Genomic DNA, 26,822 nt, shown 5'->3' with positions numbered 1-26,822 from the left:
CGGCGAGCACCGTAATACACAGGTTTGCGTGGTTGCGGAAGTCGGGATTTGCTCCTGATGTGCAAGCCCGGCTCCTCAACATGCCCTTTGTTGGTGTCCATCTTTTTGGCAGCAAGGCTGACGAGAGCCTTGAGAGGTTGCAGACCTCAAAAGCTGCAGCGAAGTCGTTGGGCGCTGCAGTTCACCAACCTCCGCCTTTTTGTCCTAGGGGACAGCAATGGAGGGGAGGTTCCTTTCGTTATTACTCATCCTTTGGTAAAGCGAAAGGAACTGCTAGTCAAAGGGGCCACCGTAGGAGTGCCAGAGGTGGAAAACAAGGTACTCGAGGTGCCAAGGCCGCTCGGGCTGTTGCCTCTTTGCCCTCAGGCAATGCCGCAGCCGCTTCAGCTCAGTCATGAGGCCATGGTTCGCCGGTTGGGGGAAGGCTGGCGCAGCATCTTGTCGAATGGCGTGCCATTACTTCAGATGTGTGGGTTCTGGAGATCATAGCCCACGGCTACATCTTCCTTCCCGGCAGAGGCCTCACAACAATCCACGAGGGAACCTCTCTTTGAAGAGTCCGGATCCGCTCCTTGTGCAGGAACTTCAATCCCTGCTGGAGAAGGGCGCCATAGAACTGGTGCCTGTAGCGGAGAGGAACAAGGGATGGTATTCCCCTTATTTTTTGATTTCAAAGAAATACGGGGGCATTAAGACCCATCATGGACCTGCACGGTTTGAACAAACTCCTCAGGAAGGACAAGTTCAAGATGGTTACTCTTTCTCAAGTCCTCCCGACCCTTCAACTTCAGGACTGGCTGGTGTCTCTTGACCTCAAGGACGCTCATTTTCATGTGCCGATCCATCCAAAGCACAAGTACCTGAGGTTCGCGGTTGGTGACTCGCACTTTCAGTTTCGGGTCCAGCCGTTCGGATTGACCTCCGCCCCGAGGGTCTTCACCAAGCTCATGGTAGTGGTGGCAGCGCATCTCAGGAAAGGGGGATTCACGTCTACCCTTATCTGGACGATTGGTTGATCAAGTCGCGCTCTCCTGAGCAATTCCTGGATCATCTGTCCGTCAGCTGCCACTCCCTCCACAAGCTGGGCTTCTCCCTCAACTTAAAGAAGTCCCACTTGACGCCAAACCAGAGGCTCCAGTACATCGGAGCAGTGCTCGACACGTCCCTGGGGCAGTGTTTTCCTCCCTAGGTGAGGGCTCATCACATTCAGCAGATGGTGCAAAAGTTTCAACATGCCCAGAGTCTCCCTGCGTTCGAGTTCTTGAGATTGCTCAGCCCCATGGCACCCTGCATTCTTCTGGTGCCAGAGGCCAGGTTGCGGATGAGATCTTTGCAATGGGCACTCAAGCTCCAGTGTTCTCAGTCCTTCGGCAGGATGTCGGACCCCGTTCAGGTGCTGCCCTCGGTCACCCAGGGTCGAAGGCAATCTGATGAAGGGGGCTCCATTTTGGCTACCCTAGCCAGAGGTGACGATCGTGACGGACGCATCCCTCACGGGATGGGGAGCTCATGCCAACAAGTTGACAGTCATCGGGCGTTCGTCTCCGTCAGAGTCCAGAATCCATATCAATCTGTTGGAGCTGAGGGCCGTCAGACTTGCCCTGAAGGGGGCAGGGTCACTTCCTCTGTGCAGGGAGGTGATGCAGATTTGGTTCTGGGCAATCCAGCAGGAAACTTCGGTCTCAGCAGTTCATCTGGCCGGAGAAGAAAACGAGACGGCGGACGCTCTGAGCAGGCAGAGCGCGATCTCTCACAAGTGGGAGTTGGCTCAGGAGATTCTCCTGGAGATCTTCGCCCTTTGGGGGACCCCTCAAGTGGATCTCTTTGCCTCCAGTGTCAACCGGAAGTGCGAAAGGTTCTGCTCGCTGGAATTTTCTCCAAGAGGAGCCTTGAGAGACGTGTTCGAGGTGGAGTTGTCATTCCCACTGCTGTACGCGTTTGCTCCAGTCCCCGTCATTCCGCAAGTGCTGTGGAGGTTATGGAGGTTCGGTTCCCGGATGATCCTCATTGCTCTAGCATTTGCCAGGAGGACTTGGTACCGGACCTTCTCGACTTGGCCATCTGCCCTCCACGTCGTCTTCCCTACCGAGACGATCTGCTCTCACGGGAGGGGGGTGGGTCAGGTTCTCCATCCAGAGGTCAGATCCCTCAACCTTCACGCTTGTCTTCTGAAAGGTTGAGATATAAGGATCGGCACCTCCCTGAAGAAGTGATGGAGGTGTTGCTTTCGGCCAGACGGCCGGCAACGAAGTCCCTGTACCGTTGCCGTTGGAGAAAGTTCTGCGACTGGTGCAGGGTTAAGAATGTGGATCCTTTTTCATGTGACATTCCTGTGGTTCTGTCTTTTTTGCTTTCTTTGGCCCACAAGGGCCTGCAAGTGGATACCATTAAAGGTTACCTGGCGGCGCTGTCCATATTTAAGCGCTCATCTGGAGTGTTCTCATTTTAAAATTCCTTTAATTTCTCAGTTTCTAAAAGGGGCTCACTAATATGCTCCCTCCGTCACCTTTCCAGTTGCCCGGTTGGGATTTGAACCTTGTTCTCAGGTTTCTAATGGGTGCTCTGTTTGAGCCTTTGCATTCCTTCCTTTTGAGACTGTTAACTCTTAAAACTGTATTTTTAGTTGCGGTCACTTCCGCACGCAGAGTCAGTGAGTTACAGGCACTTTCAGTTAAGCAACCCTTCACTTTTGTTTCACAAGGACAGGGTTGTCCTTAGAGTTTGTCCTTCCTTCCTTTCTTCCGAAGGTGGTGTCGGAATTTCATTTAAGCCAGAAGGTTATTCTTCCGGCATTTTATCCTCCTCCGCATCCTGTTAAAGGAGAGTTCCGGGACTTTTTTTTTATTGTCCCTACGGTTCGGCCATGTGTTTTTAAGCATAACTCGGTCGATCGTAGAAAACTTTCCTATGGACCTTACCCGACTTTTCGTCCATTAACGCACTCGAAATCAGCCGCCATTTTATGATAATCCTATCACTTGCCGCATCGCCCTGGCTCACCTGCTTTTGCGGCACTAAATCAAATCCCCCGCCCCCGAGGCTGACATCAGCAGACGCGTACCGCCCATTTCCCAACGCCAAAGCACGTTTCGTGTCAACAATCGCTGCGCCTCAGCTAATGAAGTGTCGCCATGGAAACGGCAGGACGCCTCTTTCCTCAATAAGTATAAACACACCGTTTCACAACACACAGCAGCAGATTTTCGATTCCATTACTCTCTCTGTGTTACTTTGAGTATTCTGTGACTCGTTTCTGTGCTCTGGTCAGCTACCTTCGTTGATTGTAGCCCGTGTGAACAGATACCAGTACCACCGCTATAAATTATTTTACTTTCTTTACCACACAATGGCTACAATAATGCCGTATATGTACGAGCCCGAGTACACCGAGGAAGAACTACTGGAAAGGCAAGCACGCGAAAACGATGGGGATTCGGACGGCAGTTGGGAGGACCAGTCAACGGATGAAGAGCCTGGACCATGTCGCATGGACGGCGTCTCCACCTGGTGCACGTGCAATCGGTGCGAGCTAATGCCAACTGAGGAGGAGAACTGCTGCTGCCGTGAAAATTCCGGGTGCTTGGCCTACATTTCGGAAGGCGAGCCAAGTCCGCAATGCATCACCGAGCTGCCAGAGTTCAGGGAAGCCTGCCTCTCACGGACAGTGTTGAGGATGATGATGGTGCTTATGCACGAACTTTGCGGCACTGTTCGTCCGCGTAATCCGAGTAACGAGTAAGTATACTCTGGTTGTGATGTCAGTGATGCCACTACTATTTCATGGTCGTCTCCCACATATAAAACTACATCTACATATCATTCGAATGCATGTAAATTGGTTCCATGTTGTGCATTTTCTAGATAGAATTTTTTTCAAAGCAGAATGACATTTTTGTACCTGAATCGACAGTGATAAGAAAGTTGTCATTTTAATACAGTTTGCATCTTTCATTTTCACAGGTGGTACAGGCTGGTGGCCTATCGTTGCTTCACTTGGTGGCTTCACGGGAGGCTCGGACACCGCGTTCGGAGAGTAATACCTGCCTGTGCGGTACTTGCCATTAGACAACATTTCCCCAGCGACAGTGGACAATACCGCGGCTTTTCCCGGGATGTGCTGCAACCGCAACTTTACAATGTGTAATGTTTATTATTTATGTTCAATTGAAATTAAGATCTAAAATAAAACCCAACATATATTTTAACAATGGTTGTTTTGATTTTTTAAATGAATCTAGTGTGTCTCCATTGAATAGTCTTCCTGTGCCTTGTCTTGTCACACCACATGTCTCCGGCCAGCATCCTCCCTCACGCTGGCCGCCCACCTTCAATCCACATAACCGTTGAACCCATATGCAGCAGACATACATATGTTATTTTGCGGGTTGGCATCAAGCCTCCAGGCCTTGCCTCCTCCCCCAAAAATACTTACCACACCACTTTGTTCAAGGTCTCCAGGGTGAACTGCACCCATATATTCTCCTGGGAGGCTGAGGTATTTATAAACTCACCCCCCTGCCTTCCATGTACTAGATCCTGCAGCCTGCCTCTTACATGCAGTTAGATGGCCTCTCCTTGGTGAGGCCCTACGGCAAACGAGTCTTGTCTGCACGACCACCGCCCCAATCCACCCCCCGCCCTATCAAAGGCAGTTCGCACCGGGGTACTTGTGCTGGCAAGTGGAGCTGTCAGGGAGCGATAAAGGCCAAGAGGTGCCAAAGACCATGTACACTTCAAAGTGGTCTATAGAGCATGGGTTGTTGTTCCCATGTCTACCGCCAGACCCCGTGTCTCCTGCCAAGCATCTCCCCTCACGCTGGACGGCCCCCTGCAATCCACATAAGTGTGTCTCCATTCACAAGTCTTCCAGTGTCTTGTCTGCACGACCACCGCCCCAATCCACCCCCCGCCCTATCAAAGGCAGTTCGCACCGGGGTACTTGTGCTGGCAAGTGGAGCCGTCAGGGAGCGATAAAGGCCAAGAGGTGCCAAAGACCATGTACACTTCAAAGTGGTCTATAGAGCATGGGTTGTTGTTCCCATGTCTACCGCCAGACCCCGTGTCTCCTGCCAAGCATCCCCCCTCACGCGGGACGCCCCCCTGCAAACCGCATAATGCCACGACATATACACGTCATTCATTCACAAACACACCCCTGTTTCGAATTCTTTATAACCCACTTCATATTTCTAATGAGAACTTCTTTGCGCTTTGCTAGTCAACCCGTGAAGGTGCTGGCTGTCTGCTCTTCGTCTCTGTGAACTTCCGTGACCACTTTGAGCAAACTCATCAGTTTGCAACCTGTGAACTGCTCCCTGTTCTACGACAAGAAACTACTCTGATCCCTGCATCTAACTGTTTGCTCGTCAAGGTAAGGCCATGTACCATACTCATTTTGCGTCCAATTTCTTTTCGTTCAAGACAGTACATGCAAGGAACTAGTCACATGTTCTGAGTTTAGTCAAATTATTTTTCTATTTTTTTAAAGTTATTCAAATACTTATCCGCATGTGAATAACGTGTATAGTTCCAAGAACCAAAACATACCTTGCATTGAACCTTTTATGTATTTAATTTTTTAACACATTGGTATTCATAGAGAATTGTTGATCTTTACTTTTCAGAACTTTCCACAATGCCTGCCTGTTCCATTGGCGGTTGCCCTTCGAAGACCCATAATAAATCTGAAGGTACTATAATGCATGTTTTCCCTAAAACAATAGATCAGATAAGAGAATGGGTCCGATATTGCGGATATCCACCCTCTGAGCTTGAAAGTAGAGTCCTAGAAGTCTTTGCGGACAAGAGGGGTGATCGATACCGCATCTGCAGCAGGCACTTTACCTCTGACATGTACTCCACATCATTGCTAATAAAGAAGAACACACCGCGAGCGAGGCGAAAATTGCTCTCCACCGCTATTCCCACTCTATTCGTCCACATCCCTCCACTGGTGAGTCAAGTTTACGTATTTATCTCTCGGCCTTGCGGTAGTGTGTAGCATTAGCTAACAATAATTTCCCCATTTATGTATCCACTCAATATGAAGGCGGAAGATTCTCCATCCGTGTCGTTATTGCAGTCATCAGCCACTTCAAGCGCCTATCGGGTAATCTTACTTAGCTATTCTGCCATTGACTTGTTTTAGGCATGTAAATCAACAGTTTTAATTTATCGTGTAATTATTTTACCTAATGGTACACCCTTGTACTCGTCCTCTAGTCTTTGTTTTGAGTTATAATTATTGTTATCCAAAATAATTCAAGTACTGTCTTTCAGGGAGATGCTGAGGAGTCCAACGTATTGACGACTACCGTTGATGTCACTCAGATGCTCGAGGTACGTTTCCGGACAGTTCCATCGATGGAGATCATCAGATCTTGCATTCTTGTAGCGTGATTGTTACACACAATGTTTCTTTCGTTTTTAGCCATTGATATGTCCTTCTGTCGTCGCCCTCGTATGTGTCTTCTTTTTTCAATATTGTGTTCATTACTAATGAAAGTCCTATGTTTCAGGGAGTCGATGGAGCATTAGTCCAAGAAGAAGGGGGAGCGTGCAGTTACGGGTCGGCGCAACAGCTTGCAGAAGTGTGCACCGCAGTTACATCGTCCCTTGATGTTCTTATGCATTTCGAGGTATGGATACTGACAGCTCGATCAAGCGAGATCATATGACGTGATTACATCCGCTATACTTCCTTCTTTATTAACGCAAGTACTATGTTTCAGGGAGATGACGGAGCTTCTTCTACAAGAACATCACCCCTAGTAGTTGATGCAGATTTCTGGGTGGTGACACTTCCAACGATCGAGCAAATCGAATCATATTTAGATATCCATTATTTATTTTAGACAACTGATCATTTGTGCAGGTCTATTTAGATGAGCCGTTGACGCCTGCACAAACTTTATGTTCTTTTTATCAAAATAGAAAACCATACTAATGCAATTACTGTGTTTCAGGGAGTCACTGAAGCATCATCTTCAATAATATCATCAATGGAAGTCTATGAGGAGCCCGAGGTATGCATCTTGACAGTTCCATCTAACTAGATCAACAATGCGTGAATAATTGTCGTTTGAATGTTCTACACAAAGCGTTCATTCGTGTTTTGCTATTGAGATGTACGTGGGTATTGGTCCCCAAGTACATTTTGTGTTTTCGATATTATTATACATACTAATGAAAGTTCTATGTTTCAGGGAGTCGATGGAGCGTCAGTGCGTGATGGATGTGCTTATCAGGAAAACATAGTCGTTGCAGCGCAAGAGGAAGTGGAGACATATACACACGAGTCGGAGCAACAGCGTCCTGATGTTGAAGTTCGAGGCAAGAAAGTTTCAAAGAAAAGAAAGCAAAAGAAGGTTAGTGTCCTGGTCACTATATTATGTTGTTTTTCACTGTTAATAGTTCAATACTGTAAGTTGTGTTTAAACTGAACACCCCTTTTCCAATCTGTCCTCTAGTTGCGAGTGGGTGTACGAACTAGATCTACACAGACAGTGAAGCGAACGAGAGATGTTGCTTGTCAAACCTTTTGGCAGGGACTTGAGACTGGAGAAGCATCGTGCCAATGGGAAGAATATGAAGTGATTGACAACGGAGCTATACCACCACCAGCCATTGATAGTGAATGTCCTCCTGGTAGTTCGGATGCAGTCGGAGATCAATTCACAGAATCCACACCCGCAAAAACTAAGACCGCGAGAAAGTTGAAGAAATTGTTTTATTCACCCATCGCCGGAGAAGGAACAGATGTTGAAATGGAAGAGAATGAAGTAGGCGACAATGAAACACCATCAATATCACTGAACATAGCGGAAGACGATATCAGAGATTCTACCTTTCATGTGAGTGACATGTCCTCAACGTTACAGGCCGAACCAGCTGGGATGCAGAGTGAGAGTATAAGGAAAGAGGCCAAATTCATTGTATTCGATAGTTGTTTGATTGATATTATTATTCGGATTAAATGTGGGCATTTGGTTGGTGGGGAAGTATGTGGGGAGCCATTGATTAATGTGACTCGTGCAATTCGAGGCACTAACCTTAAAATACATGCCACCTGTACAAAATATCATCCTTTCACATGGTCTGCACAACCTATGCTGGGACAACTGCCAGCAGGCAATCTACTTTGTGCAGCGGCTGCACTTTTTAGTGGTTCAAGTTTTAAAAAATTAGAGTCTTTCTTTCAGTTTGTGGGAATCCATTTCATTGCGAAAACTGAGTTCTACAAATACCAAACCGGTTATCTATTTCCAGCCATTAGCGAAGCTTGGAGAATGGAAAAAATGTCTATTGATAGTACATTCGCGGGCAAACGGTTCAGGCTAGCCGGTGATGGACAGTGCGACAGCCCAGGATTTTCAGCCAAGTACTGCACCTACCACTTTCAGGACATGGAAAGTAAGAAAATTGTGAGTTCGGTGGTCGTGCAGGTGTCACAAAGTACATCCTCAGTGGCCATGGAGAAAGTTGGCTTTGTAGCATCATTGCAAGAACTACAATCGCGGGGAATGGTGATCGACCTGATAGCCACGGACAGACACGTTTCAATTGCCAAGACAATGAGAGAACAGTACAAAAATATAAATCACCAATTTGACGTTTGGCATCTTGCAAAATCAATCAATAAAAAATTGTCGGCTGCAGGTAAAAAAAAAGAATTGCAAGGTATTTCACAGTGGTCCAAGTCAATCAGCAACCATCTTTGGTGGAGCTCAAAAACATGTGGAGGGTCGTTGGAAATTCTACTGGAAAAATGGCGGTCAGTAATGCCACACTGTACGAACGTTCACCGATGGAACACGAACCAACATTTCCACAATTGTGAACATGGCCATTTGTCCACAGAGGAGGCACGGAAGAAGAAGTGGTTGATTCCTTCATCACCCACTCACAAAGCCATTGAAAAGATTGTATTTGATAAAACTATAACAAAAGCTTTGAGGGGACTCACGGAATTCTGCCACACAGGAGATTTGGAGGTGTTCCACAATATGTGCCTAAAGTACAGGCCAAAACGATTGCATTTTGGCATGGAGGGCATGATAAATCGGACTCTTTTAGCGGTCTTGGCACATAACCATAATGTTGGCCGTCAACAAAGTAGGACGACCGGAACTTTAGGGACGCTTCGCTACAATAAGGCCTTCACTAAAAGAAGTAAACAATGGGTGATCAAACCAGTGTTTGAGGATATGCAATATGAGTTTATTGAGAAACTTATTGTTGACGTCCTAGATAGGCACATAAATGGAGTTGTGAACGAACCTGTGCAGGGGACAACTGCATTGCCACCCAACATTGCATCTGTTCCATGTCCACCTAAAGAAGAACTCATTGAGAAATACACATCACGGTTTAAATGATTGTAATTTGATTGTCTGTTCTCTCAAGTCTCCTCATGTCGCAGGCCCATTGAATATGTGTATCTAGCCAACCTTGTTCATTTGCGCATTAAATTAAACCAAACAGTAATATAAATCATTTTTCAATAAATATAGAATCTATACGTATTTATGGTTCTGTGTGGCTGCAAAGCACGCAGACAAAATGCAAAGATGGAGTGTAAATTTCAAGTCCTGTGAGAATGCCTTACACTGAATGTAGCTAACTTGGAATGTGTGCTCGTTCGAAGTGAAGGTCAGCTGCTTTGATTTTTTCTCGGGTGCCAGAATGGCCCACGACTCAGAATAAGGTTCTATTGTATTTTGACCTTGACAGGCCTGGACCACGTAAGAAACGATAATGAATATAATTTCAGAAACGAAAGCCATTTCATGTTCGTTCATTAGAAGAAATAACGTCGGCATAGAAGGAGTGGTATTTCGGGGCTGCCCTACGCACAGACGCAATGGAAAATGCAAATATAATGTAAGTAACTCTTTAGATGAGTTTATACCGCAATTTAATTACTATACAGTTGCTTTAAAGACGGGTTAAGTTGTACTTGTTCGTTCTATGTGGCATGTTGTTTTGTACCGCTCACTATCTTGGGGAGAACCGTCTACTTGGCCCCCTTCCCGCCCCTACCTGCAAGGCTAAAAACCTCGGGGTCATCTTCGACTCCACACTCTCCTTCTCTCCTCATATATCTGACGTCTCTAAGAAGTCACACTACCAGCTGCACCTCCTCAGAGGTATTCTTCCCTTCCTCTCCTTCCCCCAGAAGCTCACTGTCTCCCGAGCCCTGGTTCTCTCTAGGCTGGACTACTGTAACAGCCTCTATCTTAATCTGCCTGCCTCCACTCTCCGCCCTCTGCAACTTGCCCTCTGCAACTTATCCAGAACAGAACTGCGAGACTTGTCCTTGGCCTCAAGCGGGCCCTTTTTATTTATTATTTATTATTTATTATTTTATTACGCTACTTACCTTGTACTGCACTTCCCCCCCACCTCCTCTCCTTGCACTTTCTCCTTTTCCCCTTACCTCTGCACTTGCGCGATCTGAATGACACCTGGCCTAGTAGGATCGTTTGTCTGTCTTCCCCTTGTTCCCCTCCCTCCCTGCCTCGTCGCGCCTTGAAACACTTGTGTATAGGCGCGTTACAAATACCATATCATATCATATCATACTTTTACGGAAGCACCTCAAAACCTTTGCTTCTGCTTTCTCTCTCCCTCTCCCCTGCTACAACTGGTCCACTGTCTGCGATCTCGGTCCAGGGCCCTTCCACTCTCCACCTGCACTCACTGTCAACCCCTGCACTGGGGGACTGTCTCAGTATCCTACAGCCCCCCTTGACGTATAAAACCCAGTTGCACTGTCCTAGCTATGAAATAATTTCCAGACCTAATATATAAAATGAATAATTTTAATAAAGATCTGATGGTGAGACTAATTTCCTTTTTTTATGTTTTTCAAATAGATACATCGTCCATTATTGTCTGTGTCACGAGTACCAGACACCGGCGGATGGCTTCTATAATCGCCAGTTGCTTCTCCGCGTGAACAACGTTAGCACCCTGACCATTTTGTGGGACGATCGCCAAGTACAAGTATGCCCTTACGCGGTACTAACGGCTAGATGCAACATACAGACCGTTGTGGTGCCCTAGTGCCTCGTTGTTGGAATAGCCATGCGATTATCAGTGCGACCGAAGAGCTTATTTTATCGTAAACCAACACCATGTCTACTGCACACGAACATCGCTTGCCTCAAGACGAAATATTTTGGATCGAGAGCAAATAAAAATTCATTTATCTAAGACCCTGTGTACAGCAAAGGAACATCGTGTGCCTCGAAACGAACTTTTCGGAACGTGAACAAATAAAAATGCAAATCGCTGAATATTCTCAAAACATTTGATGTCAAATAAATGTACTTTGCCAAATGTACAATCTTGCCGTTTGCTTTTAAACCACTGTTTCATATTCCGAATTGTGGCGCTGTATTGTGAGATGATCTAAGACCCTGTGTACAGCAAAGGAACATCGTGTGCCTCGAAACGAACTTTTTGGAACATGTGCAAATAAAAATGCTAATCGCTGAATATTCTCAAAACATTTGATGTCAAATAAATGTACTTTACCAAATTTACAATCTTGCGGTTTAATTTAAAAGTACAGTTTCATATTCCCAATTGTGGCGCGCTGTGTTGTTTGAGCTCATCTGTGTTGATTTCCTGGTTCTGTGTGGAGTCGCGTAGAAGACGCCTGGGCGCGTTTGCCTACGCAGCTCAGTCACGTCACGGATAGAGGCGGGGAATATGAATGTTTTGATCAAGTCTGTTTCAGGGGCGGGGGATTTGATTTAGTGCCGCAAAAGCAGGTGAGCCAGGGCGATGCGGCAAGTGATAGGATTATCATAAAATGGCGGCTGATTTCGAGTGCGTTAATGGACGAAAAGTCGGGTAAGGTCCATAGGAAAGTTTTCTACGATCGACCGAGTTATGCTTAAAAACACATGGCCGAACCGTAGGGACAATAAAAAAAAAGTCCCGGAACTCTCCTTTAAGGAAGAGGAGAGGCTCCATAGGCTGGATCCTAGGAGAGCTTTAAGCTTTTATATTTCATGCATGTCCCGGGTCAGAGTGGACGATCAACTCTTTAGTGGCTACGCTTGAAGGCGTTTGGGGCAAGCTGTTACTAAGCAGACTTTGTCTCGATGGATTATCCTGGCAATTTCTGAATGTTACCGCTTGGCGGGTAAGGACCCTCTGATGGGCATGCGGGCCCATTCTACCAGGGGTATGGCTGCCTCTTCTGCCCTGCAGAGGGGTGTTCCTATTCGTAACATCTATGATGCAGCCACCTGGGCTTTGGTCCATACTTTTGTACGTCACTACTCCCTCGATTATATCCATGGGCAGGATCTGGCCTTTGGCAAGGCGGTCCTTTACTCTGCAATTTGATTGGGCATTCTAAATTTCTATCTTCTAAATTCTTTTTCCCACCTCCTTACATTGGTACTGCTTTGGGAGTTGTCATAAATATGGAATACGTTTGAGGACCCAATCCCCTCGAAGAACAAGTTACTCTCTTACCTGATAACGTTCTTTCGATGGGATGGTCCGACGACGTATTCCATATCGCTCCCTCCCTGCCTTCCCCGCTACAGAATTTTTTTATGCGATTGCAGCTTACGTTTCCGCAAGGCTTTGTGTGGTCAGACTGGCAGAAGACAGGTGCCACACATTCTGGGAAAAAACTGCAACTGAGGCGACGGGCGTCGTACGTCCTACTTATAACATCCAGTGACGTCGGCCGTCGGAGGTCCTCGAGGGTGGGGTATCGACGCAGGACGCTGAAAGATTTTCTCCGAAGCAGCACAGCTATGGTGATTACTGTCATAGATATGGAATATGTCGTCGGACCATCCCATCGAAAGAACATTACCATGTAAGAGAGTAACTTGTTCTTTTGTGCTATTTGCTCTCCCCTCAGGGTGCCGAAGGAGCGGGGTCAATTGGATTGCGGCATCCAGCGCCCCCGGGCCGTTGCCCAGGATAATGTGGTTGTTGTGGGTGCAAGGGCGTGGGGGGGGGGGTTCCAGTCACTGCCAGTTGGGGACGGGCAGTGTGGGTGGAGGGAGGGGTGCTTGGGAATTGCCCTTCGGGTCTGGGAGGGGAGAGTTATGGTTCGAGTGGTTGCCCAATTGGCAACCCTATATCATTTCAAAATGGTTCGCAGCTCGTCAGGACGGCCACAGGTCAATCTAAAGTAGCCCTGGGGATACCAGGAGTAACAGCGTTTTGTTTCAGTCCTCACCTGAGTGCCTCAACATAAGGTGATTACTTGGAATGCCAGGTGAACATCTAGCGGCGTTGGTGAGGTTGGAGAGAGGTTGTTTGGAGATGGTGGCAATTGGAACGGCAGAGGTCATAGTGAGGTCAAAGGAGATAGTAGAGGCTTTCCGGAGGTTCTATTAATATCTCTATACGTCAAGCAGAACACCAGCGAGAGCTGTACTGGAGGAGTATGTTAGGGAAGCAAACCTACCGAGGCTGGATGCAGAGGCGGCTGAGGAACTAGCGGCCCCCATCACAGTGCATGAGATATTAGGGGCAATTCAGGACCTCCCATCCTCCAAAGCCGCGGGTACGGACGGAATCCCTGCTGAATTCTATAAGGAATGGACCCCGGAGGTGGCGCAATACATGTTGGGGGTGTGGGAGGAGGGTGTGATAGAAGGGCACCTCCCCCTTACGATGTGTGAGGCGATGATGACCCTCATCCTAAAACTGGACAAAGACCCCCTGGACTACTCCTCGTATCGCCCGATCTGCCTTTTTTTTTTTTTTTTTTTTTTAAATTCGTTTTTATTGGGTTTTCAACATTAACAATTCTAGCATTAAGGCAGAACAGAGAAAAGATTACGTGTGAGCACAAGAGATGCATATTATCAACACGCTTTTTCACATCTCGTATTAACATCAGTAAATGGTGCTTACTACTAATAATGCTCAGACAGTAAGAACATTCAGCAAAAAAAAAAAATCAGAACCTTTCTCGTTCCTCACATATATAAACATCACTCCCCCTCCCCCCACCCTCTCCCCTGGGAATGAGAGTCGTGTCGCGTAGGGATTGAGGTGTCATGGTAAAGCGCGTATCTTCAGGGGCTGAGATTTATGTAGTAAGATGCATTCAAGGGGTCGCCATGGGGGGGACATATTTTGGTCCTGTGAGTGGCGTCCCTGGCAAAGAAGCGGAAGAAGGTCTGAGCCAGGTGGAGGGAGACCATACACGGGAAACAGGGAGTCAGGCACGTCTCCATCAAGGTGGGGGCACTTCATCGTCCAGTGGTGTGTGTTTGTTAGATGTGTGTGTATTTAAGAATTCCGACCATAGGAGCTCACATTGTGTCGCCCTACCATGTAGGGATGCGGTGATTTTCTCCATGGTACATATGTTCAGTACCACATTAACCCACTCCTTCTTAGTCGGGGTCGTGGACGATTTCCAGTTAGTCGCAATTAGGGCTCGCGCTGCCAATAACAGATGGGGGGTTAGGCCCCGGACCCTCATCCATTCATCGTCTATTCTCTCGAGGCTAAACAGGACCAGATGTGGGTCAGCAGTTCTATGTATCCCGTCCATGTGTCTGATCCACCCCAGGACCTCGTCCCAGAAAATCTTAATCTTGGGGCATCCCCACCATTTGTGCCAATAGTCAGCTACCTGCCCACAGTCACGCCAACAGGTAGGGGAGGAGGATTGGTACATCTTGGATAATTTATACGGGTCATATTGCCAGCGGTGCAAAAGTTTAATGGAGTGGAGCTTATATTGACATGAAATGGAGGTACGTGTAGCCATAACACACATTTTGTCCCACTCGTCATCCTCTATTTCTGTCCCCATATCGGTCTCCCATCACTTTCTGAGTTTTTGCGTGGACCCACTACCCCCCTCGAGAAGGAGTTTATACATGAGGGAAATTAGGCCCTTCCTATCGGTCTTGGAGTCTAGCATTTTCTCAAAGGGGGTGAGCTCTCGACTCAATTTTTCAACCCATGCTGCTTGTGTCAGTACCCCTTTGATTTGTAAGTAGTGGAAAGTGGACAGCACTCCGATGTTTAGAGCTTCAGTTGGTTCTGGGAGAGTAATGAAAGAGTCACTGCGGAGAAGCTGGCCCACCCTCTCCAGGCCCGCCTCATACCATGCCTGAAATCTGTCAACATTAGGGATGTGGTTGTTGATGCCCGGAGACCATAGATGACTCAATGGGGACGGCCATGTTGTGATTCCCTTCATTCCTGGACCCTCTCTCCATATATCCCATATAGTGGCAAAGAGTGGGTGTTCCCTCGTTTTCCTTAACACCATCTTCCTCGGAGCCCATATCCATTCCCCAAGTGTCGCTGGGTCTAAGTAGTGGTTGTCCATTGCTATCCACTGTGGCTCTTTGTGGCTGCGTAGGTGAGGGACAAACACTCGCAGCTGGGCTGCGGCATAGTATACTTTGAGGTCAGGGAGGCCCACCCCACCTTTATCTTTGGGCAGAGTCAACGTCGTATAGGCGATCCTGGCCTTTTTTCCTTGCCACACGAATTTCAGGATCTCCCTCTTAACCTGTGTAAAGTATTGTTCAGGTATTTTGATAGGGCGCATCTGAAAGGGATAGAGAAACCTCAGGAGAAAGGTCATTTTTATGGCATTCAGCCTGCCGAGCCATGAGATTGTCAGTTTATCCCATCTGGCCAGATCCGCACGAAGTTTGATAAGAAGCTGGGGGAAATTCGCTTTGTATAGGGAATCTAATCGTTTTGTGATATGTATCCCCAAGTATTGCATTGTATTATGCTCGATCGTCAGTCCCAGGGAGGAGTATTTTGCGACATTTGCTTCTGCATCTCCCTGAAGGGGGAAGAGCGTGGATTTGGCACGGTTGATCTTAAACCCCGATAGGCGACCGTAGTCTTCTAAGAGGGAGATGGCTCGGGGGACGGATCTCTCAGGGTTGACCAGGTGTAAGAGTATGTCGTCGGCATACAAGGCCAGCTTGTATTCTGAGAGTCCTAGGTGGATCCCTTCTATGCCAACGTCCCTTCTGATATTGTGTGCCAACGGCTCAAGCGATAGGGCAAAGAGAATGGCTGACAGGGGGCATCCTTGTCTGGTGCCCCGCGCCAATCGAAACCACCTCGAGTATTCCCCGTTCACAAATACTGAGGCCGTAGGTGACGAGTAAATTGCCTGAATTCCTTTCCAAAGATTTGGGCCCAATCCGAATTTCTGAAGAACCTCCAATAGGAAGTCCCACTCTACCCTGTCGAACGCTTTTTCTGCGTCGATGGAAAACAGTGCAGGGTCAGTGTTTAGGCTGTAAGAGGCATGCACTAAATGTAATGTCTTGTGCATGGTATCTGCGCCCTAACGGCCAAGTATAAAACCTTCTTGGTCGGGGTGAATAAGGCGGGGCAAAAAGGATTCAATCCTAGCCGCTAGGACCCTCGAGTATATTTTGGCGTCTATGTTAATCAAAGAAATGGGACGGTACGATCCACATTTTTTAGGGTCTTTTCCCTCTTTCGGGATAGCCGCTATGAGTGCCTTGGCAAATGAGTCCGGGGGATTCCCCGTTTCTAGGATTTGATTGAATAGATCAACAAGAAAGGGCGTGAGTTGTGGGGCGAATGTCTTGTAGAAACCTGCTGTATACCCATCTTCTCCCGGGGATTTGCCTAACGTGAGTCTCTTAATGGCTTCCTGAATCTCTTCCCCCGATATAGGGGCATCTATGGTTTCTGATTCAGTGCGTGTCAGTGTGGGCATGTCGATATCCTCTAGATAGGATCGAATACCAGATATATCCGGGTCCTCCTCCGGAGTGTACAGAGCTTCATAATAGTCTGCAAAGACTTCCGGGATAGAGGATCGATTCGTTTCCGAGCCGGGTCCTCCGTCGCATATTTCCTGCACCCTGCGTTCCGCCTGTTGGGCACGTAATCTGGCCGCCAACAGCGCGTCCGCTTTGTCCCCCTTCTCGTAATATTTTTTCAAGAGGAGGAGTTTACGGGCTACTTGTTCATGTTCTAAGAGGCGCAACTCTTCTCTCTTTTTCTTGGCTTCTACAACTTTTTCGGAGTCAATAACGTCCCCCTCCCTCACGTCCCTCTCCAGTTGGGTAATTTCCTTGCAGAGTTTATTTTCAATCAAGGACCTCTCTCTTTTTTGTTGGCACCCTCTCTCATGAGAATTCCCCTCCACGTTGCCTTACCAGCTTCCCAGACTCCCTGTTTTGAAACCTCCCCAGTGTCATTTAGTCGAAAATATTCCTTAATTTCAATCTCCATCTCTAGCTTGAAAACGGGATCCTTCCATAACGTCTCATTACACCTCCATCATCCGCATCTAACGGGCAGGGACCCCCAATCTAAGTCAACGATCACCATATCGTGGTCCGACCATGAGATCGTCGTGATCTCAGAATGTGAGGTTGTGTCATATAGGTCTCTTGAGGAATAGAGGTAATCAATGCGAGTGAGCGTGTTGTGCGGCGCTGAGAAAAAGGTGTACTCCCTCCCCATAGGGTGCATACATCAACCAGGCCATACAATTCCATCAGTGTTTTGAATTGGGCGTGATCTCCACAAAATTTTGTTACCAGGATGCCAATCAACCTCAGGGTCAGCCCACAAGTTGAAATCTCCACCAAGGACGACATGCCCTGTCGCCTCTAGCATGATTTTGGGGATCGTCTTGGAGAGGAACCTGAGCTGCCCCACATTGGGGGAGTAAATCGTGGCTATGGTGATAGACACCTTCCCAATGGTCCCTGCAACCAGGAGGGCTCGCCCCTCCGCATCTGACCAGACCTTTGTGGCCTTAAAGTCTATCCCCTTTTTGATGAGTATTCCCACCCCTCCCTTCTTCAGTGGCCCAGAGCCCCAGAACTCCAACCCGGATCGTCTTCCCAGGATTACACTTTCCTCACCTCTAATGTACTTGGTCTCTTGTAAAAAAAAACGTATATCCATTTTTGACCTTCGGAATTCTCTAAGGACAAGTGATCTCTTAGTGGGTGAATTAAGACCTTTAACATTCAGCGTTCCCACCCTCATGGCACCCCTGCAGCGTGAATCAGCGGTCATGACAAGAGCTGTCTGTGTGCCCGTATGAACTCATTAACCATTTCAATCGCTCCCCTTGATATTCAAACAACCATGCAACCACTCTCCCTTGTAGGACTTTAAATTGTATCTTTAGTATGACACGTATCCCTATCTCTCCTCCCCGCCCACCCCCTCCCCACCCTCCCTGAGTTCGGTGGCGTCCGATTGGGTCCAGTTGGAAGCACTGGCCCGAAACCGAAATACCAGTGGAGACCGCTACCTCACGGTCCCCTTACACAATAAACATCAATGAATTACTAATGAGCCCCTTACAACCTCTCCCCCAGAGTGTGCATATTGATGCATTGTAAGCGGGAGAGATAAACACAATCCCCCAACGTTCTCCCTTAAATCCCTCAAATTAGCGTTCAATTCAATTGGATTATACCATTTCCGTCCAGTGTCAACTGCCCCCTTCCGGGGAGCCATTTCCCCTACGATATTTTCTCAAGCCTTTCACCTTCCTCCTTTTCGGACCCTGTGTCTGCCATTCCCCCTCTTTCCTGGAGGGCAGGTCACGAGAACCCTCCTGGTCGTGCGGGCCTAGTAGATCTGCAATGCAAGCCTTTATGTCCTGTTCAGAGTTTAGTCTGATTCTCGTGCCCTCATGCTCAAAGGAAAGAGAGAAGGGGTATCCCCATCTGTAGCGCGTCGCAGGATTTGAGCCATGTGGTAAGTGGTTTGCACATCTTTCTCAAGGCCAAGGTCAGGGAGGAAAGGTCCTGGTAGATGGTTATTTGAGCTCCACACAAAGTGATGGTTCCTCCGCTCCTCGCCTTTTCCAGCACTCTCATCCTGTCCTGATAACGGTGGAATTGCGCCAGGACAGATCGCGGGCCTCCAGGCGGCCCGCCGCTCTGTGAATGCACTCTGTCTTGGGTTCATCAATGTTATCGTCGGCGACAAGGAGCTTGATAATGTCATGTAGGGTTGATTTCAGGTCCTCTTCCGTTTCCCCCTCTTTCTCCGGAATCCCGAAAAAGCGCAAGTTATTCCTCCTTTCCCGATTTTCCAAATCGTCCATCTTGAGTTTACACTCCTGCTCTCTCCGTTCCAGCTCAGTTATTCTGAGAGTCAGCTGCGTTTCGAGAACGTCAATGGAGGCCTGATGGTTCTCAACTCCCTTTACCCTGTCCTCTATACTGTCGAGGCGCTGCGTGAGTTTGTCAATTTTCCCCCCAATGTTTGCCCAAAACGTTCCTTATTTCTGCAAGCAATCCTGCAATGTCTCCTTTGGTAGCAGCTGTATCAGTGTCAGTGGCAGGAGTTGGTGGGGTCGCCATGTTGGGGTTATCGCCGGGGCGGGGAACTGGAAGCGTAGACGGCCAGTTTCTGTTGGAGGTTCATCCACCTGTTACCTTCTGTACTAGGCCTTGGACGACAGAGATGTTAGGATATTCGTTGCCACAGAGGAGGCACACGCCCCTTCCCTTTATGATGCCTCTGTTATGTTTTCCAAGCGGGTGAAACCGCCTCAGGGGGCCTTTCCCTCTGTGGTATAAGGCAATCTTTTAATGGAGCCTAGACGAGGTAGCCCAATTGTAATGGCAGCCGTGGGCCGTATCAGGGGCAGCTCCGGGCAGCTCCGGGCCATTACACGACCATCTCTTCGTGGTGGCTCGCAGTTTGTGCGGGGGAAGTCGCTTTTAGTGTAGCCGGTGCCGTGAGATTGTCTTAGGGGAGATCAGAGTCCCCGTGTACTCCGGGGGACCAGGGCAGGCTCCTCCAGATCGTTCGTGCAGCCCTCACGTGGGACCGCCGATACTAGCGGGGTAAATATCACAAAGCTTGCACGGTGGGGGGGGCCGACAGTCCCCACTTATCTGCCTTCCGCTGTTTGGGCCAGTAACCTCCACGAGGCCTGTGGTGGGTGCAGCCGGGGTGGTGAGGGTCTTGGGACCACGTGAAACGGGGCTTGTGTTTTTTCGCGCGCTATACGCGACCAGCCCCGAGCGTGGTGCGATGGATCAGGCCATTGATCCCGTAGGGACCCGGCTCAAGTCGCGGGCGACGGGCGAGGTCGCAGCCTAGGCCGCTGTAGTGTTCGAGGAAGACCGCCGTAAGAGTGCAGGTAGCGGGAAGAGGGTCAATGGGAGGCACTTACTTCTACTACTGTCTCTCGGGGGAGCGGCAGCGCCTCGCCCATCGGCCACCGGGCCGCGTCCCTCTCCGGAATCGAGCCGCCAAGTTCAAAAGGCGGGACTCTCCGAGGGCTCACACCGCTTCTTCCGTTGAAGGGTGCTGCCGTGTCACTCGGCGGATTCTCGCATCTCTCCTCCGCGGGCAGCGGTGCGGGAACGTAGGGAAGGCAGCTTCCGGGCCACGCTCCACGGAGCACGGGCGCACTGCTGACTCCGTCGACGTCTGGGCAGGGCCGAGGCCGGCTCCGAGTTTGCCGATGGATATCTAAGGGAAGCCGGGTCCGTTTTCCCTCTAGTTTTCTGCCGCAGGTGGGGGCGACCTTCCCACGCCTCCTCCACAATTTCCAACTCTGGGGGGGGTCCAAAAGCAGGGGCTCATTTCGCCTTTGGGGACCTTGGGACAGGAGCTCACGCAGGAGAGGTCCTCATCTGCGCGCCCCCTGGTGGCCCTCCCCAATCTGCCTTTTAAACCTGGACATGAAAATCTTTGCTAAAATACTATCGGATCGACTGTTTCCCTTTGTAACGCAAGTTATCCATAGAGACTAGTCTGGGTTTATCCCCGGGAGATCTACCTCCTTAAATTTGCTGTGATTGTTTGCGATACTGGCACAGATAGATCCCAAGATACAAGCGGTTGCAATACTATTGGACATGGAGAAGGCCTTTGATTCTGTTGAGTGGGAGTATCTATTTGAGGTGCTCTCTCAGATTGGGATCCCGGCCTACTACCTGAAGGTGGTGTGCCTGCTTTACGCAGGCTCAAGCGCTCAAATAAATGTGGGGGGAACAAGGTCCACCCTTTTTAAATTGGGGTGTGGCGCAAGGCGGGGTGCCCACTGTTGCCCCTGCTGTTTTCGGCTGCAATTGAAATACTAGCCGCTTGACTGTAGAAGTTTCATTGTCAAAGGGGATTGGCAATGGGAGGGGAGTTTGTGGGGGAACTAACGAACAAGTGTCACTGTAAGCGGATGACGTGATAATTTACATTAAAAACCCAGATGCCAATTTAGCACCATTGGTACATGAGATAGCCGAGTTTGGAGAGGCATCCGGGCTCAGAATAAATCGCCCTAAATCCCAGATATTTCCCCTGAATGAGGTTACGGTATGCCCACCTAGCACAGAGGGGTTTGGGTGGGAGAAGGCGGCGGTCACGTGTCTGGGGGTGAGGGTCAGTAGACTGGTCCATTCATTGTTGGGGATAACCATAAAAAGTACCTACACACATTAAAAACAAGCGTGGACAGATGGTGCATGCTCCCACTCACACTATTGGGTAGAGTCGCCATAGCTAAAATGGTGTTAATCCCTAAACTTCTATACATGTTCCAGAACATCCCAGTCTGGCCGGGGTTTGAACTATTTCCAGGAAGTGTGCTTGTTGCTGAATTAAACTGGCATGGCATCCCAAATCTCCACAAATTGCTTGGGAGACACTGACCCTACCATGGGAGAAGGGAGGTATATGTGCCTCAGACGTAGAGGTGTACTTTCTAGCGGCCCAACTGTCCTTTACTAAATTCTGGATGTCGGGTGCACCAACGACGCTGCATTGGCGAATTGAGAGGGGCTCAGTGTATCCATCTTCGCTCCAGGGAAAGCTAATCTCTGGGGTAACAAGGGACAAATGCAGTTTCGATGCGGTGGCTTACACTGTGCATGCCCTGAAGTGCACATTAGTGAAGTTGGGGGTGGAGCACCCTTTTGACCCTGGCATATCGCTGTGGCGAATTAAGACTCTGGCACCGACCTGTGACGCGTATATCGTACAGGACTGAGGTGGAATGTGTATAGCCAGGCTGGAGGACATGTACCCCGAGGGGAAGTTTGTCTCTTTTGGAGTGTTTGTAGATAAGATGGGGGACGATTTCCGTCACAAGTTGCAGTACTACAGAATGAGGGCAACATTCAAAGAATATTCTGCAGTATTCCCGGTGATTCTGAAAATGACCCCACTATTACAATACATTAGGTCCTCTCCAGGATGCAGAGGGGTGGTTTCAGCTGTTTACAGGTTGATTCAGAAAGGCTCACCCTGGTACCCACTGCAATGCAAGGATAAATGGGAAGAAGACTCTGAGGTAACCTTCACAGATAAACAATGGGAGATACTATGCGGTACCACACACTTAACTCCAGACTGCAGCAAATCCAACTTAAAACCTTCCACAGGGTATACGTTACTCCAGTTCGCATTCACCAATATGACGCCACCAAACCGGATACATGCCCGCAATGCAGAACAGCCCAAGCGGATCTGGTGCACATGCTATGGTCCTGCACTAGCTTGCAGCTTTATTGGGAGGTGGTGGCAAGTGTCATGATGGAGATGCTGGGGCAGGAAGTTCCATGCACGTTATGTTGTATGTTTGGGTGGTGTCCAGGGATACCTAAGCAATATCTTAGGCTCCTGGCGACCTGTATGATTGTGGCTGGAAGGTGCATCCTTGTGAAATGGACGAATGCAACCCCTCCGAAAATGGACAAGTGGCTGAAGGACCTGATGGGGCTAAGTGACCTGGATAACCAGTGCGCATCTCTGTGGCCCAGTCAATCAGCCTCTGATGGCATACCTGATCTCGAGAGACGGTGGCTCTCTATAACTGCTTTGGGGGCGAAGAAATCAACCCAGGGCTGCACCTCCTATATTGAGTTAAAGCCCGGGAACCAGGGCTCTAACCGCACCTTCACCGGTAGCACTGATATATGGGACTCCTATGCAAAATTATTTTTGTTGTATACATGTGGCCATTGCTGGCCTGTTGTGAACCGATCAATAAAGAAATGTTAAAAAGTCTGACAGAGATTAGGAGAACATTAAAGTGGTAACTGTTCACATATAACAATCTGAGGAAAGACCAGGGGGATGTGAATTGTCCCCCTTGGCAAAATATTACTATTCACCATAGCACTGACTAAACCAAAGTAAGATGACCTTACTTTAAATTGGTGGGACTTCATATTGGAACTGTTAGAGACCGAGGCATTGCTGGGGTGGGGGTGGTGGAGGTGCTGAGGCGGCTATAGCCCCCGGGTCTTTTGGTTGTAACCCAGGATAGAAAATCAGCCACTACAACCAAAAGACTAGCTAGCACAGAGTCGCAACAGTCCAGACATTAACCTATCCCTGGTTCTTTTCCAGACCTGCCAACACCCCTGGTTAGAGAGCACCACCACTCTGTAGGAAAACCGCTAAGAGACCCTTTATTTGCTCCTTGTAATAGGTTTTGTAGTATATAGAGTGCAAGGGTCAAATTAGGTTTTTGGACACAGGACAGTGAACATTATTTTTGGACATTATGACAAGGACTGTCTCAGTTCGTTTTGTTGAGGCAGGGAATCCCATCATAGAGATAGGGCAAGTGAGGCATTTTTCCAACCCCTCTTTTTTAAATAAAAGCATTGTGGAACAAACAAAACAGTGTTTCCTTACTCCAACCTCTCCGTTATTACTGGGTGTAATGTTTAAACCAAGTACTAATTTTAAGTACCAAAGATTTGATGTGTGATCTTATAAAGTGTATATTTTTCAATATACTAGTGTATTGTTCTTTGCTGGTAATTGTGTGCATTAACTGTACTTTACTAACATTCATCATCTTTCCTTGAGGTGAGCCTGACTGCTCTGCTACCACTTTAAGTTTGGTCTTTCCTTTTGGTAATAATCACTGTTCTACCTTTAGCGTAGATAGTTTCACAGCCCTCACCAGAGGGATGTGTAAATATCTCCCTAGCAACTGCAAACCCAACAGATCCTTCAGTAATTCGAGAAGAAAGCAAGCCAGGGCCCAGCCCATCATTTTCTCCATCACGCCGTTCTCTGGTAGTAAGGGTAAGCAATGATGTGAGGCTGAGGGAGCATATGTCACCAGTGGTAGGCAAACTGTTGCAACACTCACACGCCGAGAGTCTAATATTTACAGATTCCTGCATAGTGTCAGTTGTCTTGAAGGGATTTTTACTCGCAGCCTCATTCCTTGTAGCACTCTTCTTATGAAACATATAAACCTTTGTCTAGCGGTCAATCAGCCAGTTTCTATGAGGGCCATAGAGCCAGTAGCCCCCACTGAGATGAACATATTTTTCCTGGTTGATTAGGATACAGAAAAAGAATGACTGGCCTGTACACAAGCCTAAAGACCTGATTCATTTGTCCACAGACCTATAGGAGGCCACAGCTTGATATGCTTACAGCATCGGTCACAGACAGGCCACACGTTTCTTTTCAGGAGGTGACTGCCGAAGTAGTGCAGACACCAGGGTTGTCCACGTCCACAAAGCCTAAGGTCTAGTTGGACCTGACTAGCATTTTGGATGATGGTCCTCCACAGAAGGCTGTGTTGCCCTTCAATCCAGCAGTTGCTGCCTGGATGTTAGCCGCCTGGGTGAGGCTGGCCTCGAGCTCTGTGTTAGGGGATGAACTTGCCAAAAGCCATTGCCCAGCTGTGTCCATTATCTTCGGGTGTGTTGTATGACATTCTGGATGTGTTGCTTTCCGCTCTGAGGCCTGCCACCAAGCATTTCCGCGCCTGAAGGTGTCATAAGTTCTGAACTTGGTGCTAAGAGAGAGGTCTAGACCCTTTAATCTTCCAACATCCCCTGTACTTGATTATCTGCATTCTTTGGCCTGGACGGGCAAGTATATTGGCTCTGTGAAGGGGTACCTCAAAGCCATATAAGTCTTTAAAAGGACCCTTGCACATGGCTTGTTATCACTATGTCAGCTATACACAGTTTTTTTACGTACTTTGCGTAGCTAGTGTGGCGTGTGTGAGACACTCATGGTATTTAAGTACAAAGTACAACACAAAGATACACGTTATTGAAACTGTTGTGGTTGGAGAAACTCCTATTATGCCGTAAAACTAAGATGGGAGTGGTATCGACCATCAAATAATAAATAACGCAGTCCTAGTGGAGTATGTCAAATGAAAATGCCCTATGCTAACAAAACCTAATGCCTGCCCTTTCTCTTGCACAAAAAGTGTAAAAAGGAGAAATGTATGCAAAAAAAGAAATTTCAGTGTTCAAATGAATGAAGGTGATTGAACCAGCTCTCCTCCCCTCGTGCAGTAATGCTGTCCCTACAGGCAAATGACACACTCTGGCTCGGCTTCCAATAGAATAAATAGTTGCAGTACATGGATCAAGGACCATCTGGCCCTCCACGTTTAAGTTTCTTTTCTCAACTTCAAAATAATGTTTCAACTTCGACTCAAAGTTTGCAGTTCATCTTTCACTCTCCCCTTCTCTAGGAGTTGAACCTCACTATTGCTGTTCTTTTGTTTTCTCGCTTTGAACACTTTACTTTTCATGGAGACTCAAGTGGGCTGCTTCCCTTTGCCGGACCACTCCCTTAGTATCGCAGATTTTGCAGCTATCTTTTACTTCAAAGTTCATTCACAGGTCTGCCTCTCTTTGCATCTCACTCACATGTGTGCACCCTTGACTTTTGATAAAATGTTGCTATTTCAAATTTGAACATATGCCGGTCTTTCAGGTCGCTTTTCAACTCACCGGCTGTGTGCGTCTTTTTCTTGGTTTTGCGATTCCCAGTTCATGAGTCAAGGTTAGTACCAGAGGCTTGGCCTCACCTCCCCAACTCTGCCGTTCAACCGGGAGAGTCGCTGGCGTCCTTGAATGTCAGAATTCAGGAGCTGCATAGACTAGGAATACCTCCGTCCCCAAGCACCGGTCAGGGAGATACGAATAACTCCCTGTACAGTTATTGGGGCCACAGGTGACTGGAACAAGAGCAGCGGGTTCCCAGGTAGCTGCAAGGAAAACAGGCAGTGAAGTTAAAGGATGCAACAAGCACAAAAGGCAGTTCTACTTAGGTGTATACAATAACAAGGCACCTACCAGAGGGCTGCTGGGAATACGTGTACCTAGGGAGGTGGATGGACTAGTCTCCCCTATTTGGTGCAAGGCTTGTTACCCAGGTTGGTGTAGTGCAAGTACAGGAGAAAACCGCTGGCAATGGGTCGTAGAGGCACTTGCTGGATGGTCACCATATACCACAGTTCCAGGAGGGTAGTCCAAAGAGGGTGGAGGGGACAACGTGGTATCCGAAGAAATCCAAACGAGCAGGAAATAAAGGTTGGGACCGGAAAAGTTCAGGACATAGAAAAAACGCTGTAGCAAAATCGTTATTCCAAAGGCAGTCTGTGAGGCCGTGCAGGATAGGAGCAGTTCGAGGTATCCAGCAGGAGAGTGTGCCGTGATCAGTTGTCAGGCAAAAGGGAATCCAAAAAACATGGCAAGTTCAAAATTCGCTAGGAGTCAAACGCCACTTGCAGGAATAAACAGCTGAGAAGCGTTGTTCAGGATTACGGCCATTCCTTTAAGCTGTTGCCATGGAGGCACAGCTACGTGAACGGGTCTGTGAGCTGATCCGCGTTGCTTGAACCTGCTGTCGTGCGAGGCGTGTACTCCATGATCTCCATGGCAACCGCCAACGAGGCCAGAGCCGCCACTGCCTCCGGATTGATGGAGCAAACTGGTTCACTGAGAGACTGTACCCGCGTGCCATTTGGACACCATGCAGCTGCTGGGTAGGGCGTGTCTGCACTCTATAATCGGAAGTATGTACTGTGTGTCTAGAAGAGG

General features: G+C 48.2%; 1 protein-coding gene across 3 annotated transcripts in view; it reads left to right on the top strand.

Moving 5' to 3' along the window:
- The window catches only part of GBE1 (1,4-alpha-glucan branching enzyme 1), a 1,374,432-nt gene that overhangs the window by 1,195,760 nt on the left and 151,850 nt on the right, over positions 1-26,822 (top strand). The window contains exon 14 of one of the 3 annotated variants that reach the window (XM_069636447.1): positions 10,878-11,530. The exons of 1 other annotated variant lie outside the window; for it this stretch is intronic. In XM_069636447.1, the coding sequence (XP_069492548.1) occupies positions 10,878-10,937 (60 nt within the window). In that variant the 3' untranslated portion in view covers positions 10,938-11,530. Of the gene's footprint in view, positions 1-3,960; positions 4,078-10,877; positions 11,531-26,822 lie in introns of those variants that run through there. One more of the 3 variants, XM_069636446.1, reaches the window with a different exon arrangement.

The sequence above is a fragment of the Ambystoma mexicanum genome, chromosome 7p (assembly GCF_040938575.1).
Source record: "Ambystoma mexicanum isolate Mex_15411 chromosome 7p, UKY_AmexF1_1, whole genome shotgun sequence".
Taxonomy (NCBI): domain Eukaryota; kingdom Metazoa; phylum Chordata; class Amphibia; order Caudata; family Ambystomatidae; genus Ambystoma; species Ambystoma mexicanum.
The sequence above is the reverse complement of the archived record's forward strand: the minus strand, read 5'-3'. Positions and strand labels throughout refer to the sequence as shown.